Source organism: Zingiber officinale, chromosome 3A (genome assembly GCF_018446385.1).
Source record: "Zingiber officinale cultivar Zhangliang chromosome 3A, Zo_v1.1, whole genome shotgun sequence".
NCBI lineage: Eukaryota > Viridiplantae > Streptophyta > Magnoliopsida > Zingiberales > Zingiberaceae > Zingiber > Zingiber officinale.
In genome coordinates, this window is record NC_055990.1 from 124603480 (window position 1) to 124619219 (window position 15740).

Consider the following 15740-nt stretch of genomic DNA (forward strand, 5'->3'; position numbering starts at 1 on the left):
TTCAGATTAGGCTTACGCCTATTCCACAATTCTATGGGAGTAGAGGGTACTGACTTAGATGGTACCATGTTCAGAATGTACACTGCCATTTCCAGAGCATATCCCCAAAATGAATTTGGTAATTCTGAATAACTCATCATTGATCTAACCATTTCCATAAGAGTCATATTTCTTCATTCTGCCACACCATTCTGTTGGGGTGTACCAGGTGCAAACAGTTGGGATTGAATCCTGGCCTCTGATAAGTAACTCCTAAATTCTCCTAAGAGGTACTCACCACCACGATCAGACCGTAGTGTCTTGATACTTTTACCATGAAGTTTCTCCACATCAACCTTGCACTCTTTGAACTTATCAAAGCACTCAGACTTGCGGCGCATCAAGTAAATATACCCGTATCTCGAATAGTCATCTATAAAAGAGAAAAAATATTCGAAACCACCTCTTGCCTGGATAGTCATATGTCCACACAAATCAGAATGAACCAATTCCAACACATCTTTGGCTCTATACCCCTTGGCCTTAAAAGGTCTCTTGGTCATTTTTCCTTCCAAGCAAGACTTGCAGGTTAGAAAGTTTTCCACCACCAATGAACCCAAACATTCATCAGCTATTAACCATTGAATCCTACTCAAGTTAATATGACCAAGCCTTAGATGCCAAAGATATGTTTGGTTCATTTCTAAAAGTTGCTTTCTCTTATTAGAATTAGAAGATGTATTATTAATTTCTATTTTTTACATCATGGGAGTTATTGGATTTAGAGTATATAAATTGCCAACCAACGTACTAGAACAGATAACTAGCCTATTTTTCTTGATAACAACTTTGTCATCAAAAGAAACAGAATATCCACCCTTAAATAGTTTAGAAACTAAAATCAAGTTCTTTCTAAAACTTTGTACGTAAAGACAATTTCTCAAAATCAATGTTATATTCCTATCAAAAGATAAATAAGCATCTCCCACTGCAACATCCGCCACTTTCGTAGCATTGCCCATGTAGATGGTGATTTCCCCTTCATGTAGTTGTCGGGTTTCCTGGAACCCCTGCAATGAATTACAGACATGATCAGTGGCTCCCGTATCTACACACCAAGTACCAGTAGATAACACCACTAAACATGTTTCAACAACTAATGAATAAGATACACATTTATTATTCGCAATTTTGTGAGGACAAACCACTTTTTGTTTCCAATCAATATAATTGGGACTTGTAAGTTTATTCTCTAATATAACTGTAGGAGGTTTGAAGGCCATTTGAAATCCTCAGAATCATAAAATATTTTGTCAATACTTTAGAATTTAAAATAATATTGATTCCTCAAACAGTATCATTTAAATTCACCAACACTTCAAAACAACGTGAATTTTGTATGCCACGTTAGTGTGAGCGTATACAAATTCAAACATTTGTAAGGGGGGTTATACCCATTAATTTTATTATCTTGTCAACCTAACTTTATGATAAATAAAATTAATAGTTGGTTTTTCTTCGGTCACACAAATAATAGCAGTGACTCCGATGGGGAGGATACTATTAAATGCGCCTAAGTGTGTATACCATTATTTGATACTTAGTCCATTAAATAGGATTGTGCCCCTTTAGTTGGAGAAGATGACACGAACCTAAATAACTTCCTATAATCATCCATAAAGGAAGTTTGATCTAGTAATCCGTAAACAAACTCATCCGTTGTGGAGGAAGGCACTCAGAGCCAACGCGTAAGTTTGAATGCATCACTTACAAACCAGTAATGGAGACCATGGAATCTAAATAATTCCTCTCCCACTTAGTTATTTAGAAATGAGGAATTTTAACATGCACATAAGCACACAAACACAACAATAAATATGAAAACTAATTTTCCAACTATTATGGCCTCATCCATAGCTGTCCTCCGTATGCCGCTAACCCTAGCCACTACTAACTCTGGCCGTCGACCCTAGGGTTTATGTCGTTGTGTCTTTCTTGTTTCCTTTTCCGCTGCACCCCGGTCCTCAAATAGCACCACGCCTCGCAAGGATACGATCCGCAACAAAATAAAATTTTACATTTATCAATCCTATATTCCACGAAGGAATGTACATGTAATCTTAGACCGAACAGAATGTAAAATCCTAAAACTAATACAGCTCCTGCTGTATTTAATAATTACAATCATGCACACACATAAAATGCCCTCGACATGCCCGAAGGTCCAATCACACACAAACACAATAGGGCAATAATAGTTGGAACTAGGATGTCTGCAACGACAGAGTTAATCTATTTGCACATCCTACTATTATCCTGCCTAAATTTATGTTTGAAGAGTGCATAATTTAACTGAAGACCAAACACACAGAGACAGAAAACTAGCTCTGATATCAATTGTTGTTTACTACTCAGAATTCCGTTCTGCTTCCCCTATACAAAAATTTGTACAAGCACAGAACTTTCCTAACAACTTATGTGTTCCTCATGAGTTAAACTTGAATTGGAAATGAAACTTAACATTTTTACTTTAAGTTCAACTCATGTGTTCTTCAGTAGTTAAAACTTGAATTGCAAATGATACTTAACATTATTAATCCAAGTTCATCCCATGTTACAGAAGCTGATTAAATATCTATTTCAAGGATTGACTTCCAGGTTAAACATGGCGATGCACTCACCCTTCTTGGTTATGGGATCATCCACTACTTCCTAGACAAAGCCTTTCAAAGAAATTAGATATTTAAATTTCTTGCAGTAATCCTAGGTTTAATTACAGAGACCTCAATAGAAGCACAAGATCAAAACACTAAATCAGAACACAAAAAATGAAACATGAAATCGCTAGCCTCTTGTATTGGTATTTCAGGATCCATACAAAGAAAAACTAGTTCCGCTGCGGAATTAAGAACTAGTTATACCATTCTTTGTAAACAAAGACCTCTTGATCTTCTGCTGTATTCCTCTCCTCCTCTTGGACATCGTGTGGGTAAAGATCTACCAAGATGAAATCCACGCAAACCACTTCTTCTCCTCCAAGAAATTTCGGCCACCAAGGAATGACAAAATAGGAAACTTTCTTCTCTTCTTCTTCCCCTCCAAGCAAACCGGCCACAAGAAGATGGAGCTTGATGTGCCGCTGGCCTTAAGAGAAGAAAACAAAGGGATAAGGGAAAGAGAGAAGGGTTGGCCACCAAGGAATCAAAGAACCACCGGCCACCAAGGATATATAAGGTAGAGTCCCTCCTTCTCTTCTTTTTCTCCTTCAAGCAATCGGCCACCAATGGAATCAAAAGTGTGCCGCCGGCCCTAAGCTTTAGAAGAAAAGAGAGGAGTCGGCCACCAAGGATAGAACAAGAGAGGAGTCATGTAGATCATTATTATTCCTCTAAGGCACCATCTATTCTCTTTTATAATCCTTGGTAATGGATAAAAAGGAAAATTTTAAACATAATTAAAACTTCCTTTTAATTCCAATCATGACAAAAAAGGAAATTTTAATAATAATTAAAATCTCTCTCTTTTAAATTTCCTATTGTGATGGCTACAAAAGGAAAGTTTTAAAATTAATCTCTCTCTTTTAAACAATGTAGAAGGCTACAAAAAAAGAAAGATTAAAATTAAAACTTCTCTTTTAAATCATGGTTATAAAAAAGGAAAATTTTGTCAAAATTAAAATCTCTCTTTTTAAACATTATAGATAACTCCAAAAAAAGGAAAGATTAAAATCTCTCTTTTAAACCTTTGTAGATAGCTATAAAAGGAAATATTTTAAAATTTAAAACTCTCTTTTAAAACCATGTGGATGACTATAAAAGGAAAGATTTATAATTAAAATCTCTCTTTTAAATCCCTTTAAGGATGACTATAAAAGGAAAGATTTTTACAATTAAAATATCTCTTTTAAATCCCTTTAAAGATGGCTATAAAAGAAAAAATTTTAAAAACTAAAACCCCCTTTTAATTCCCTTATGGCCGGCCCCTTGCTTGGGCACCAAGCAAGGCTTAGCCGGCCACATCTTGGACACCAAGATGTGCTTGGCCGGCCACATCTTGGACAACAAGATGTGCTTGGCCGACCCTAACATGGACTAGAAGATGGGCTTGGATGGATACAAGGCTTTATATATAGAGGCTATAACAGGGACCAAGAGGAGGATTTGGTTTTGGCCTCCATATGAGCTTGAGCTTCTTGTGTTAGACCCGAACACCCAACTCAAGTTCATCAATAATAACTCATACCACTAAAGAGTTATTATTGAACTACCACACTAGTCGCATATTACATTATGGGCTCCTTCTTATCATGAGTGCATTAATCTCCCTTTGTTTAAGATATCAAATGCCCATTAATTAAATGAGTTACTGACAACTCACTTAATTAATATCTAGCTCTAAGAGTAGTACCACTCAACTTCATTGTCATGTCGGACTAAGTCCACCTGCAGGGTTTACATGAAATCCTTATGAGCTCCTCAAGACATCATCAACCTAGATAACTAAGATATAGTTTCCTTCTATAATCAACAACACACCATATAAATAATATTATTTCCCAACTTCTCAGGCCTATTGATTTAATAAATAAATCTCACCCATTGATGAATTAAAGAAATAAATATTAAGTATATGTGCTTGTTATTATATCAGGATTAAGAGTACGCACATCCATAATAACAGAGGTTATGTTCTTTTATGCAGTCAGTATAAAAAGAAACAACCTTAAATGGTCCTGCTCAATACACACATAGTGTACTAGTGTAATTTTATAGTCAAGATAAACTAATACCAAATTACACTACAACCATTGCAATGGTTTATCCCAATCCATCTTATTTGTGAGCTACTATTTATAATTTATAAGGAACTGATAACATGATCTTCTGTGTTACACCACACACCATGTTATCTACAATATAAATTAAATAGACAACTACATTTTACTAAATGCAGATATTTGACCAATGTGAAAATTATTTTAAAATAAATGTTCATATAAAAAGTTAGGCTTTTAGTATACATCTTAACAGGTTCATCTTCGATTGGGAGCTCCACAGACAAAGAACCAGCTTCAGAGGCCATCAGTTGTGTAGAAGAAGGAGCTTAAGTCCCTGCTAGTTCAGGGATAGCAATCACCGAAGAAGTCTCGACTGGTCCAGAAATAGGAGCCTTTGAAGAGGTCGCCAAACATTTTGCAATTTCTTCGCCCACATTCTTCAAAACACGGCTGGGCAGCTTGGAGGAGCCAACAGAATATTCTTGAAACATGGTGGCTTCTATAAAACAAGAAGAAGATACCTCAGTTAGTGAAGACAAGGAAAAGAAGGTGGGAAATCTTACCAAATGGGGCGCCTATGGACGTTGGGATAGGACTAAGTCCAAAAGTATGCAGAAATCCTTCTCGCATTATCACAGAAAGTTGGAGACGCACTCCATCCAATTTTTCTGAAGCTGAAAGACAATCTGGTTGATGATGGTGTTCTCGTAGCTCAGGGGTAAGGGGTAGGGAATCACGCCACTGCGTGGGACAAGATACGGGTTCGAGTAACTGAACGAAAAAGAAACGGGACTTCCAACCCTTATTGGAAGAGGACATATCATCAAAAAACTTATAGTCGACCCATGATTGTACCATAAACACACCAGGCTCGGCTCGTTTAAAGGAGTAAAAGTGAAGAAAGAGTTGCGGGGTCAAAGAAATTTGGTATGCACGACAAAGGATTACCACTCCGCATATAGCTTGGAAAATGTTGGGAGCAAACTGTGAAAGTGAAATACCAAGATACTAGCCTAAGGAGGAAAATAAAGGGTGAATAGGGAATCAGAGACCGTCAAGGAGCTGATCCTTAAAGAAAGTCACGAATCCGGCTGGGGGAGAAGACGGATGTTCATCGGGTTTTGGAGGTAGAAGCTTGTAATCAGAGGGCAGGTGCAAGCTATGCTAGATGGCCTTAAGGTCACTTCTATCCAAGTCGAAGATGAAGAACGAATACCAGGGCCTCTCCATCTCTTCATCCATAAACAAAATGAAAAGGAAGAGGGAGGATTGAGAAGCACTTATGGAAGGCAGACACAAGAGGGAAGGAACACCGGCAAGAACAAAAAGGTAACAAAAGGTCGGAGGTAGGCAAGGCAATAAGAAGGCGATGGCAGACAACCTTTAGAGTTTATAAAGCAAAGCCCTTAGGAAGCATCGAAAGTGGGGTATGATAACTCGAGTGTTAAAATGCATGATCGCTGTCACATTAAAAAGCGAAAGTTATCTGGGGTCGTGTGCAAAAAGTGCTTTTCAAGCACGGTAATAGGAAAGGTTCGTGGGACACATGTCACTCCCTGATGAAAGGTATTAATGATGGACGTGACAAGGAAATCATGAAGGGAGATTTATGTATGGCAGGACTTCACCGCAGGAAGACCATACGTCGGGTATCGGGATGGCCATGCGGTTACCTTGGGAAAAGGAAAGGAAGACCATACGTCGAGTATCAAGACGGTCATGCGGTTACCTTGGGAAATGGAAAGGAAGACGAAAGGAAGCGCTGATTTGAATTTGACTCCCTCATTTTGTTTTTCTACCTCGAAAGCAGAGTAAGATTTAAATATGACTTATTTAAATAAAGCTTACGTAAACCATTTTGAGATTGCAGGGGACATAGCGATTAAGCACAGTTGGCTCAATCTCCGATGCAACACCAAAGCAGGAGCTTCTGGACTAATTCCTGGGCCAACCTCTATATCAGCCACTAATAAGATCTCCAGACTAGTTCCGAGGGGGGTTTCTAAACGACCTCTTTGTTGGAATTTCAGACTCTCGCCTCATGGTGAGTTATAAGTGAGCATGCTCTCACGCCTAAAGAATCTCGCCCTAGTGTGAGTTATAAGTGAGCTTGCTCTCATGCCCAACGACCTCTCAGTCGGGACTCCAGACTCTCGCTTCATGACGAGTTATAAGTGAGCATGCTCTCACGCCTCCAGACTCTCACACTAGTGCAAGTTAATAGTGAGCTTGCTCTCACACCCAACGACCTCTCGATCGGGATTCCAGACTCTCGCCTCAAGGTGAGTTATAAGATAGCATGCTCTCACGCCTCTAGACTCTTGCTCCAGTGCGAGTTATAAGTGAGCTTGCTCTCACACCCAATGACCTCTCAATCGGGATTCTAGACTCTCGCCTCAAGGAGAATTATAAGTGAGCATGCTCTCATGCCTCCAGACTCTCGCCCCAGTGCGAGTTATAAGTGAGATTGCTCTCACGTCCAACGACCTCTCGGTTGGGACTCCAAACACTCACCTCATGGCGAGTTATAAGTGAGCATGCTCTCACGCCTCCAGACTCTCGCCCTAGTGTGAGTTATAAGTGAGCTTGTTCTCACGCCCAACAACCTCTTGGTCGGGATTCCAGACTCTCGCCTCATGGTGAGTTATAAGTGAGCATGCTCTCATGCAACCAGACTCTCACTCCAGTGCGAGTTATAAGTGAGCTTGCTCTCACGCCCAACGACCTCTCTGTCGGGATTCTAGACTCTCACCACATGGCAAGTTATAAGTGAGCATGCTCTCAGGCCTCCAGACTCTGCCTCAGTGCGAGTTCTAAGTGAGCTTGCTCTAACGCCCAACGACCTCTCGGTCGGGACTCCAGACTCTCACCCCAATGCAAGTTATAAGTGAGCTTGCTCTCACGCCAAACGACCTCTCGGTCGGGATTCCAGACTCTCGCCTCATGGCGAGTTATAAGTGAGCATGCTCTCACTGTTGGTTGCTACTCGGAATATCGTACTGGTTCCCCTGTACAAAAATTTTGTACAAGTCCCGAACCTTTGCTAACAACCTATTGTGTTCTTTAGAAATTAAATTTGGAATCACAAACAGAACTTAACATTATTGATTCCAAATTCAACTTATCTGTTCTTAGAGGTTTAGACTTGGATCACAAACGATGCTTAACATTATTAATCTAAATCCACCCATATTACAAATTTGATTAAATATTTATTTCAGACATTGACTTCCAGAGTAAACATGGCAACACACTAGACCTTCTTGGGTATGGGATCATCCACCACTTCCTAGATAAAACCTTTCAACAAAATTCAATATTTAATCTCCTTACAGTAACCCTAGGTTTAACCATTAAGAACAATCGAATCACAAGATTGAAAAATAAAAGAAACATAAAATCAAACCATAAATCTGAAACCTAGAATCGTTAGCCTTTTTGTTGGGTATTTTAAAATCCATACAAAAGATAAACTAGTTATGATGCGGAAACAAAACTAGTTATACCTTTCATAGCTTATAGACCTCACGATCTTCTGTCGTATTCCTCTTCTTATCTCGAACGTCGTGTGGGAGATGATCTACCAAGATGAGAATCCACCCAAGCCTCCTTCTTCTCCTTGCAAGTTTCGGCCACCAACAATCTCCTAGAGATGAAGAACTTCGGCCACCAACCAAGCTCCAAGGGATGCTAAGAAACAATATCTCCTATCTCTCATTCTTCCTCTAACAAGATCCGGTCACCAACAACTCCTAGAGATGAGATGCCGCCGGCCACCAAGGAAGAAGAATAGGGAAAGAAGAGGGTCAACCACCACCAAGGAAGAAAGGAGAGGAATAATAGATGTGTCGTCTCATGGGGCAACCCCTCCCTCTCTTTTATAATCCTTGGTCATGGCAAATAAGGAAAGTTTTAAACATAATTAAAACTTCCTTATTTTCCTTGCCAATGACTAAAAGGGAAAATTTAATTAAAACTTCCTTTTAATCTTTCAATGGTCGGCCACATCATGTGCACTAAACAAGGCAAGTTTTAAAAATCAAATTAAAACTTCCTAATTTATTTCTGGAAATTATTTTTAAAATAAAAATTTCTCTTTGTAAATTCCCTTCATGGTTGGTTATAAATGGAAACTTTTATAAATTAAAATCTCCCTTTTAAAACATGTGGATGATTACAATTAAGGAAAGTTTTCATCAAAAATTAAAATCTTCCTTTTAACTACAAATAAGGAAAGATATCAAACCTTTCTCTTAATCTTTTGTAGAAACTATAAAAGGAAAGATTTAATTTTTAAAATTCTCTTTTAAAATCATGGCTTCCACATAAGGAAAAATTTTAAAAATAAACTCCCTTTTATTTTTTATGTGGCCGGCCACCTAAGCTTGGGCTCCAAGCTAGCCTAGCCACATCTTAATCCCATCCAAGGCTTGGTTTGGCCGGCCCTTGCTTGGGCTCCAAGCTTGGCTTGGCCGGGCACCTAAGGATGGGTAAGAAGGTGGGCTTTAGGTGGATATAAGACTTTATAATTAAGAGGCTACAATAGGGACCAAGAGGAGGAATTGATTTTGGTCTTCCGATGAAGTTGAGCTTCCCGTGTTCGCCCCGAGCACCCAACTTAATTTCATAAATAATAATTCATACCACTAAATAATTATTATTGAACTACCGCACCAATCCCAAATTACATTTTGGGCTCCTTCTTATCATGAGTGTGTTAGTCTCCTTGTGTTTAAGATATCGAATGCCCACTAATTAAATGAGTTACTGACAACTCACTTAATTAATATCTAACTCCAAGAGTAGTACCACTCAACATTATTGTCATGTAGGACAAAGTCCACCTGCATGGTTTACATGACAATTCTTATAAGCTCCTCTTGGGGGCATCATCAACCTAGATTGCTAGGACACAGTTTCCTTCTATAATCAACAACACACTATAAATAATATTATTTCCCAACTTATCGGGCCTCTTGATTTATCGAACTAAATCTCATCCACTGATAAATTAAAGAAATAAATACTAAATATATGCACTTTTTATTATATCAGGATTAAGAGCACACACTTCCATAATAACAAAGGTCTTGTTCTTTTATGCAGTCAGTATAAAAAGAAACTACCTTAAATGGTCCTGCTCAATACACTCAGAGTGTACTAGTGTAATTTTATAGTCAAGATAAACTAATACCAAATTACATTATGATTATTCCAATGGTTTGTTCCTATCCATCTTAGTCGTGAGCTACTATTTATAATTTATAAGGAACTGATAACATGATGTTCTGTGTGAGACACCACACACCATGTTATCTACAATATAAATTAATTGAACAACTACACTTAGCATATAAATATAGAAATTTGACCAATATGATTCTTTATTTAAAAATAAATGTTTACAAAAATCTAGGCTTTTAGTATACACTCTAACACTCACGCCTCAGACTCTCGCCGAGTGCGAGTTATAAGTGAGCTTGCTCTCACACCCAACGACCTCTCAGTCGAGACTCCAGACTCTCGCCCCAGTATGAGTTATAAGTTAGCTTGCTCTCATTCCCAACGACCTCTCGGTCGAGACTCCAGACTCTCGCCCCAGTGTGAGTTATAAGTGAGCTTGCTCTCATGCCCAACGACCTCTTGGTCGGAATTCCAGACTTTCACCTCATGGCGAGTTCTAAGTGAGCAAGCTCTCACGCCTCCAGACTCTCGCCCTAGTGCGAGTTATAAGTGAGCTCGCTCTCACGCCCAATGACCTCTCGGTTGGAATTCTAGACTCTCGGCTCAAGGCGAGTTTTAAGTGGTATGCTCTCACGCCTCCAGACTCTCGCCCTAGTGTGAGTTATAAGTGAGCTTGCTCTCATGACCAAGGACCTCTTGGTCGGAATTCCAGACTCTCGCCTCATGGCGAGTTATAAGTGAGCATGCTCTCATGCCTCCAGACTCTCACCCCAGTACGAGTTATAAGTGAGCTTGCTCTCACGCCGAACGACCTCTCGGTCGGGATTCCAGACTCTCGCCTCATGGCGAGTTATAAGTGAGTATGCTCTCACGCCTCCAGAATCTTGCCCCAGTGTGAGTTATAAGTGAGATTTCTCTCATGACCAACGACCTCTCGGTCGGGATTCCAGACTCTCACCCTAGTGCGAGTTATAAGTGAGGTTGCTCTCACAACCAACGACCTTTTGGTCGGGATGCCAAACTCTCGCCCCAGATCGAGTTATAAGTGAGCCCGCTCTCACGACCATCGAACTCTCGGTCTGGATTCCAGACCCTCGCTTTGGCACAAGTATTAATGATTCGAAAGGGCGCAACAAAGAAGAAATACCAAGGAAGGGAGGAAAACACAAGAGAAAAAGCATGAACAAAGGCCCACAACATAGTCTGACTTGTGTTTATTTGATAAAGCTCAGAAGATATTCATCAAAATACACACTATCATACTAGTAGTTCAGGTCATGCCAAATTCCCTTTCAGTTGGTCGGGTCAAGTGGGCACTGATAGTTGGTGTGATGTGCTTGACCTGCCTGCTCTAACTGAACTCGTACCTGAATCAGTTCCGTCTTGATATACTGAATGGAGCGGCGTTGTTGGTCGATAGTTTCATTTTTTATTTGATTTTCTTCTTGAAGAAAGGTCAAAGAATCCTCATGTTTTATCTTCATATATGTGATAAAGTGGGTTTGACCCTCCAAATCTGTATAAGCCTTATGCTTTAATGCCGCTTCAGCCCTGGTCCGGGACTTAGAGGCCAACCAGAGTTCCTCCATCTCTTGAAGAAGGGAAGACTGAAGGTCCCTACTCTGAGTCATCTTCAATAAAGCCTCATCTTTCTGTGCGAGTAATTGAGTCAGATGAGTAAGTTGGTGAAGTAAAGATGATATTGCATCAGACCCCATTAAAGGTTCCATGGTGGGAAGGAGCACAAGAAAAGTATAAGGGTAGGAGAGGGGTTAGTTCTTCTTAAAGAGATAAAAATAAAGAGTTTTCCTTGGGCGTGCAATTGCCTCCGGGAAATGATGTCGCATTCAAGGACACGATACGTATTCCTAGATCTAGGGATTGATGTAGCAGCCCAAACATCCGGGAAATCGTACAACACCTGATAGCATGATAGATTCCCAAGGACCAGGGAAAAGGGAGAAGTAGTTAATGTCTTGGTAAGAGGGTCAAGTGAAACCAGATTCTTGTCTAGTCAGTCGATCCTGGGCCTCTTTCGATTAGACTTGAGGGGGATGATTGTGATACGATGCACAATGTTAGGGTCTAGTCAAGGGGATATGACAGTCAGAAGTCAAGGGAACGTGGTAGTCAGAAGTCAAGGGAATGTGGCAGTCAGAAGTCAAGGGAGCATGACAATCAGAAGTCAAGGGGGCGTGGCAGTCAGAAGTCAAGAGGATGTGACAGTCAAAGGTTGAAGAGGCGTATCACTCAACATAAGGGTTATAACTGTTAAAAGATACTACCCAGTTAACACTCGGTCGGGAGGCCCAGAGCGGGAATTCAGATTGGTTGCTCGGTCGGGAGGCCTAGGTTGGGAATTCAGACTGGTTGCTCGGTCGGGAGGCCTAGGTTGGGAATTCAGACTGGTTGCTCGGTCGGGAGGCCTAGGTTGGGAATTCAGACTGGTTGCTTGGTTCGGAATTCAGATTGGTTGCTCGTTCGGGAGGTCCAGGTCAGGAATTCAGACTGGTTGCTCGGTTAGAATGCCCAGGTCAAGAATTCAGATAGGTTGCTCGGTCGGGATGTCCAGATCGGGAAGTCAGACTGGTAACATATGGAACAGTGAAGGAAGAGTAGAAACTATCTCTACCGGTCGGGTTTTCTCACAGCGGACTTATATATATAAGAACTTGATACGCCCAATCAGGATATGGCGAACTACTCAGATATAGGTCAGGATCGTCGACTGCTGGTTGTCAGGAGTTCTCTTGTCCATGCCTGATCAACAAAAACAACAACAGAGTCAGAGAATCGTAACCACCTGTCAGAGAATAACTACTGTGTGTTAGGATATATTCTAAGGGTCCATGATTCGCTGCTAACATAACCTTCCTCCGACCTATAAGGAGATGCCAAGTTTCACTCAACGCCAGACAAGATCTGACACATGATATTCCCTGACACTTGCCAGAAGCCAGAGGTACGCATTGTTATATAAAAATGGGTGTTCTCTTCCTTACGCAAGTACGCTCACTAACTTTTTCACATATGTCTTCTACTTTCTGTGTTTTACTGTGTTTCTGGGGAAAAAGTACTTAACTTGAGTGTCGGAGGGCTTGCTCTGGGGACTTTTTTCCTGGTTCGTGGTCCTTAATGTACAAGGTGCTTGTCTGAGTGTGCGTTGGACCCGTGTACCACCTCCTTTGTCATCACCCCTCGTCAGTCGTCCTCGATAGTACTCCTGAAGAGCTCAGCCACCTCTCGTCAACATCATTGACAGCTCACCTGGTTTCCGTCTGAGTCAAATTCCGGACGGGGTCAATTATAAACTTAAGATGTTGGTTGTTGGCAATGAAATATTTATATTTCTAAATTTATTTTGATAATCGATAAAAATTATTTTTATAGAACTGAATTGATTCCATTCAATGTTAATGATTTTAAATATAATCCTAATATTATCATATGATCATTTTATTAAGCATAAATTAAAAAGGCTTTTACTTGATTGCTGTTGGAAAATCAATATTTCCACCATATAATATTACGACAAGTTTCGGGAATTCATTATTTTTTAGTATTTGTAATTTTTTTATAATTATTTTGATATACAAACAGTGTTACCCCAAACCGGCTTAGAACAGTTTCACTTTCTCAGCACGTTGATTATGGACACCTACCCATGTTGAACAAATAATATAAATTCCCCCCAGCCAAGCCGAGCATCTCCAGGGGTTTCACATTCTTCGGCAAACACAACAACGATCTTTGCGCTGCCTTGTGCTCCTCCTTATATTTTTCTTTCTTTTCTTTTATCTAGATCTTAAATTGGAAGTGATCTTGTGTTTGGTGAATTTAATTGGAAGCATGGTGAGTAAGGAAGAAGACAGCCTCAAATTCTTGAAAACACAGGTACACAATCTCTTTCAACCAACATATGCATGGTGGCTTTGCTTCCTCTCAACTCCATGTCTGAAACTTGTCCTTTATCCCCTTCGTCCCTAATTTAATTAATTTCAGGCTTGTGTGATGAGAGTGAACATATGCTGTAATGGATGCCAGAAGAAGGTGAAGAAGGTGCTTCATAAGATTGATGGTGTGTGTCATGCGTAATTCTTCAATTCAATCTCCTTCTGTTACATGTTTCTGGAAAATTCCTTTTTGCAGATCCAGTGTTGTTTGATTTTAAAATGTTGATTTTAATTGGGAGTGCAGGGGTGTACACTGTGAGTATAAATGTGGAGGGGAGGAAGTTGACTGTGGTAGGAAATGTAAGTCCTGACATCCTGATCAAGAAGCTCAACAAGGCTGGGAAACATGCAGAGCTGCTGTCTGCTAAAGCTGGTGGTGGTGGTGGTGATGGTGGTGGAAAAGGGCAGAGCCTCACTAGCCAGCTCCAGAAGCTCCAACTTGAGCATGGAAAGGCCCAAAAGGATGGTGGTGGTGGTGGTGGTGGGAAGGAGCAGAAAGGGCCGCCAGTGCCACAGACACAGCTGCAGGAAGGGAAAGGGATCAAAGATCTCAAGTTCCTAAGTTTCAAGGACCTGAAGATTCCATTCAAGAAGGACAACCACAAAGCGGCAGCCAAATTAGATCTTCCTTCCAAGGAAGAGTTTGATGATGGGAGTGATTTTGATGACGATGAAGACGATTACGATGAATTCGACGATGACGAAGAGGACCTTGATGACATGGATGAGTACTCTGATGAAGAGCCGTACGAGAAGCCCAAGATGATGATGAAGCCCAGCAACTTGCAACCAAAGGGAAGTGGAGTAGTTGCCAAAGATAAGAAAGGAGGTAGTGGAGATAAGGGAGGAGAGGGGAGTAAGAAGGGAAATGGTGGTGAAGGAGCACATGACAAGAAGAACGGTGGACGAAACAACAATAACATCAAGGGTGGCAATAGCAATAACAATGGTGGAAATCATACTCATAGTGGCAAATCCCCATCCAACAAGGGTGGTGGGAGCAATAATAGCATGGGAGGGGGCCTTCCCATAGGCCAACCTCACATGATGGGTCAATTTGGTAACATGCAATCACCCATGGGCTTAATGGCAACCAATAATGCCCAGGGCCTCCCGGCCGGAACCTACTTTCCGCCGGAGATGATGACCGGCTCAAACCCATACCAACAGCAGTACCTACAGTGGTTGATGCAACAGCAAAGGATGATGACGATGAGTGGACAAGACCGACCGACGGGCTATGGCTACGGACCGCCCCCCATGTATGGGCCACAACAAAATTCATACAGCATGTTCAGCGATGAGAACCTCAACGGCTGCTCGATCATGTGAGGGAAATGGCAATGGCAAGCTTTTGGTCCTACCATGAATAAGAATTGGGAAAGTGGATGATGATCAACATGGAGAAAGTGCTTCCCACTTTTGATCGAGTGTCTATTTTTTGCTTGAATTTGGTTATACTTTTTAAGGTTTATATATGCTTGTATTAATGCAGCTTTTGGCAACATAAATATTTATAATATATATATAGGGGTCCTTTTCTTTCATGCTTATGTAAGAACATGGAGAAGAAAGCATAAAAGTTTTCAATTATTACAAGTTCAAATATGTTACTTAAGCCATGGCCTTGTTGTGTTCTTGTGGTTTGAATGAGTTTAGGTGTGGTTGTCGACAGTGTGGTGGGTAACAATCAAGGGATGGTCTTAGGGTTAGGTTGACAACCTAATTTGCATTTACGTGATGCGATTGGATACAGCAAAACTGCATGATCGATGCTGGAAGATGCTGTATTTTAATCTAAAGATGACATGAAATGCATTATTAAGTGGGCAATCAAATCACAATCT

General features: G+C 40.6%; 1 protein-coding gene across 1 annotated transcript; it reads left to right on the top strand.

Annotated features, from left to right (window-relative positions):
- Window positions 1-13627: 13627 nt before the first annotated feature.
- LOC122052388 (heavy metal-associated isoprenylated plant protein 32-like) lies at window positions 13628-15499 on the top strand. Its single transcript, XM_042613885.1, has 3 exons — window positions 13628-13834; window positions 13943-14018; window positions 14138-15499. The coding sequence occupies exons 1-3, from the start codon at window positions 13790-13792 to the stop codon at window positions 15223-15225; spliced, it is 1209 nt and encodes a 402-aa protein (XP_042469819.1). The 5' UTR covers window positions 13628-13789; the 3' UTR covers window positions 15226-15499.
- Window positions 15500-15740: the final 241 nt, after the last annotated feature.

Coding starts and splice junctions, on each gene's coding strand:
- LOC122052388 (XM_042613885.1), top strand. CDS start 13,790: ATGGTGAGTAAGGAAGAAGACAGCCTCAAATTCTTGAAAACACAG. Junction 13,835..13,942: donor TCAAATTCTTGAAAACACAG/GTACACAATCTC, acceptor AATTAATTTCAG/GCTTGTGTGATGAGAGTGAA. Junction 14,019..14,137: donor GGTGCTTCATAAGATTGATG/GTGTGTGTCATG, acceptor TTGGGAGTGCAG/GGGTGTACACTGTGAGTATA.